Source organism: Cydia strobilella, chromosome 19, assembly GCF_947568885.1.
Source record: "Cydia strobilella chromosome 19, ilCydStro3.1, whole genome shotgun sequence".
NCBI classification, from domain to species: Eukaryota; Metazoa; Arthropoda; class Insecta; order Lepidoptera; family Tortricidae; genus Cydia; species Cydia strobilella.
Window position 1 is genome coordinate 13,493,349 of NC_086059.1, and position 4,323 is coordinate 13,497,671.

A 4,323-nucleotide genomic window follows, 5' to 3' on the forward strand; every position below is an offset into this window, starting at 1 on the left:
ACGACACTACAATAACAAAACGCTTTGCATCTCTCTATCACTCTTCCATATTAGCGCAACAGTTGACCGTAGCATTTCGTTCGCAACGGAGCGTAAACAATTGGCATGTTGGCTACGCACAGAGGCATCTTCATTCCTAAGGATTTGCCACACTGGATGCGATTATGTATGAACAACATTGACAGCAACCTTTGAAGTTGAAGTTTGACCTGACCGCTGCCCGCAGAACGCATCCAGTGTGGCAAATCCTTTAAAGTACAGGTTCTTATTGCTTGTTGACGGCCTCTTGCACCTTCTTCTGTACGACCTCAGCTTGCTTAACGAAGTCGTCGTAAGCTTGCTTGAGCTGGGGGGCGAGTTTCTGGTTGGTAACTTCAGCGTTAGCCTGGACCTCCTTGGCGAGTTTTTGGGTCTCCTGAATGGAAAGTTACATAATTAGATTCGTATTTTAGAATCGCGCTGTATAATACTTTTTTTTGTCGTACATGCGCGCACTGACGTTTTTTATTTTATTTTTTAATTTATTTTCAAAAAAGTATAACACATTTTAAACTTATACAAGTTTCGCCAAACTTGCGTTTAACGGCGAAATGATGCACTCATTTTCAATGTTAGTACCTTAATCTAAATTTAATGATTAACTTATATTACTAAGGTTAATACTTTTATATTACATTAACAAAGTGTAAGTTGTAGGTATATATGTTGTTATTCTTTAAGAATTTATTTTTAGTTTTACATGTGTGTAAAATGTATGATTTTGGTGCAATAAAGGATATGTAAACAGATACGTTGCATTTCTGCGATAAAATTATCGCACGACAAAAAATCATAGTGCGCGCTTGGCCATACGTTGCATTTTTACGATAAAATTATCGCACGACACAAAATCGTAGTGCGCGCTTGGCCATACGTTGCATTTTTACGATAAAATTATCGCACGACACAAAATCGTAGTGCGCGCTTGGCCATACGTTGCATTACTGCGATAAAATTATCGCACGACAAAAAATCGTAGTGCGCGCTTGGCCATAGGTCTATTGACGGTGCATATATGTGTGATGGTCAAAACAAAAACTGTGGGTTCAAACCTTCAAACCTCGGATGTGCTGTATAGAGCAATTTTTTTTTGCTAAAAAGATGACTAAACATTTCATCAGGATCCTTTTACATAGACGAGAGCTTAAAACTTGTTATTACCTGGACGGTGTTCTGGACAGCCTGTTGCAGCTTGTCGCGAAGATGGGCTGCCTGCTGCTCGACCTCAGGGTGCTGCCTCTTCAGCTCGTTGACTGTCTGTTCGATCCTCTGCTTGGTCTGCTCCAGGGCTACCTTGGTCTTACCGGAGGCATCGTTGATCTGGAATAAAACAATTTAAAACATCTGTAACACCATGGTAAATAAAATTAAATGGTTTATGATTTATTAACCAAACTCTTAGTAATGTCATCATCATCATCATCATCATCATCTAATGATGATGATGATCCTTCCAGCCGATTTCGGCCATAGCGACCACTTCGACTCCTAGTTAGTTCGGTGCTCGTGATGATCTAATTTCTGAAGATGATGATCTAAACAGTAGAATAAAAACCAGGTGATGCTTGAAAAATTTCATGGCCATAGGTATTAGTTATTTGTGCAAAAAAAGGAAAGTTGGTTTTTCTTGCGAGTGTTTATTTTGAGTCCCGAGAAAGCGAAAGATTCTAAGTTAGAATCTTGAGCGTAGCGAGGGACCAAAAAGCACGAGATGTACAATAACTTTGCTCTCGTGTTGCACACATCATTTTTCACCTCAGTAGTGAGAACATATTAAAGGTTAAAATGTATTTCGAATTTCACAGGATAATACAGAAAAAAAAAATTGTAATAAAAGTATGAAGTGGCAGTTCATGGCCTTCACTAAATTAAAAAGCTACTTTGTTTCACTCCCTGGAGTGAGGAAAGAGGGAGTGAAGAAAGGAGGCTTGTTCGAGCTGCTGAGGTGAAAAATATTATTATACCTATTCGCAAATCCCAATGCTAATCGTAAAAAAATAAAAAATAAATACTTGAAACTAAAAGTAGCTGGGGTCGCAACGTAGCTAGAGGTCAAGCTAACTCTTCAGCGATTTTGATAGCACGGACTGTGCAAGTGTTATTTTAACCTTTTCGACGCCGTGTCAAACACAAAAGCTGTCACTCCGACGCCACGCCACCGAAATGACAAAACTGATATTGAACTTTATGCGAATGCTCGTAGGTCTATGTTGCTCTGCTCTGTGTTCTGTGACGGATTAATCGGTCTTTGGCGTTGGACCGGTGGTGCCGATATATCAGTCATTGGTTAAACGCCACAATTTCATAGAAGTTTGACTTCTACCTTTCCTGCAGAGTTAGCTTGGTATAAACCTAAGATCACTTTTATTTCGACTCGCTTAGATACCTAATGTTATCCCAGTTCCTAAACTAGCTTGATTGCCCTAATTTGTCACAAATCTCACGGAGGGTACTTACAGCGCCTTGCAGAGCGTTAGAGAAGGAGGAGAGCTGAACGAGCACGGAGTCTGAGCCCTCCTTGAGCGACTTGGTGACCTCCTGGGTGCTCTGGCTGTTGACGAGGGCGTTGAACTGTTCCGTGAACGTCTTCTGGAAGTCTGCTGCGTGCTTCTGGATGTCTTCCAGAGGGTTGGTCTCACGACGGACCACGCGGGCGTTGGCCTGTGGGAAAAATCACTAGGTTTAGGTTATGCGTTGGTAGCTTAGCGGCAAGGGAGTAACTTTCAAACTAGGCGTACCAGTGAGTTTTTAAGAGCTTATGTACGAAATATTATTTAATATTTACCAGTTGCTTACCGGTGAAGGAAGATATCGTGAGGAACAAATCCCAATAAAGGTATTGTTCTACTCTAGAGGTGGCCAAAGGGCGCCGTGACCCAGGTGGCCGAGCGTTTAGGTATCTGCCGCGATTGCAGAGGACGCTGGTTCGATTCCAGCCTTGGGCCCTGGAGGCCTTGGTCACTTTTTCTTTCGTATGTGACAGTTATTTCAGTTTATAATTTATATTATAGGTACATAGTGATAACAGAAGTTAGAATAATTAAAATAATTTTCTTTGTGTGTTCATAGTGTTGTGTCCCTTTTGTGTTAGAAGGTCAGATGGCAGTCGCTTTTGTAAATACTATTGTAGAGATGGCAAAAACAATAAGCCTAATTTTTTGATTTAACCCTTTATCCGGAAGGTACTCCATGTCTTATTGTACATAGAAGGGACTATATATATATAGTAAACAATATGTGAGCGTAATATTGTCTTCGGTTACCGCGATAGTTACTCATGAAATAAAACTATGAAAACGGATTATATCGCGTATATTGAATTTATAATACATCCCGACGTTTGGAACTCTTTACAGCGTTCGTGGTCAACGGGTGACGGGATGTATTATAAATTCAATATACGCGATATAATCCGTTTTCATAGTTTTATTTCATAATATGTGAGCGGTTCATAGAAAAGAAGTACCTTCCCCTTTAGTGGATATAGTTTTCAAATATGTTTATGACCTTAGCTATGGGTACGATGTGTAAGATAATAGTAGTAGTAGTAGTAAATCACTATTGTACAAAAAAAAAATATTAACATGAAATTCATATAAATTTAGGTACAAACGCGAGCTTATCCCTATAAGGAATCTCTTCCAATAGTCGGAAAAATTCCGGTCAATTTGTAGAATAAACATTGTATTAGTTATATATAACTTTGCTATTACCTACTTGATATTTACAAATGTCAGCACATTTCACGATTTAGCTACAGAACATGGATAAAATATGGAGATGGTTAGTCCTGGGACATAATTTTTATTTACCAAAGTACTTTAACGTACCTAAACTCAAAAACAACAAAATATATCACAAAATATTAGTACTCACCAGAGCCAAGAAAGCAAGGAAGACGACGAATTTGACAGCCATTTTGAAAGTGTCGGTCGCTGAGCTCGCTCTTCCACAGTAGGACTGATGACTCCAGGGGGCGAAGCGCGTTATATAGGCGATAATGTTTGCTTATCTGTGTTCACATAAGCACTTACGACTTGTATTGGCCAGTATAACTTGACCATAACACCACTTAACTATCACTAAGAACAGTACTTTCAAGTCTTTCAACTGACCATTTTACAACCGGGTGAACCAACTTTTACTTGTCACTCGTGTCCATGTTTACGTTCGTCTGGGTCACTCTTGAAACCCCGATTTTATGGTAATTATAATAACCAAACATGCATTTTTATGGTAGATATAAGGCCTTTCCACTGAGCTACCACTAATAACCACGTTTGT

General features: G+C 39.4%; 1 protein-coding gene across 1 annotated transcript; it reads right to left on the minus strand.

The window, feature by feature from the left end:
- Positions 1-231: 231 nt before the first annotated feature.
- LOC134749951 (apolipophorin-3-like) lies at positions 232-4,048 on the minus strand. The gene is made up of 4 exons (XM_063684987.1): positions 3,916-4,048; positions 2,497-2,700; positions 1,201-1,359; positions 232-415 (listed from the first exon to the last, which is right to left on the minus strand). The coding sequence occupies exons 1-4, from the start codon at positions 3,955-3,957 to the stop codon at positions 266-268; spliced, it is 555 nt and encodes a 184-aa protein (XP_063541057.1). The 5' UTR covers positions 3,958-4,048; the 3' UTR covers positions 232-265.
- Between the last annotated feature and the right edge of the window lie 275 nt (positions 4,049-4,323).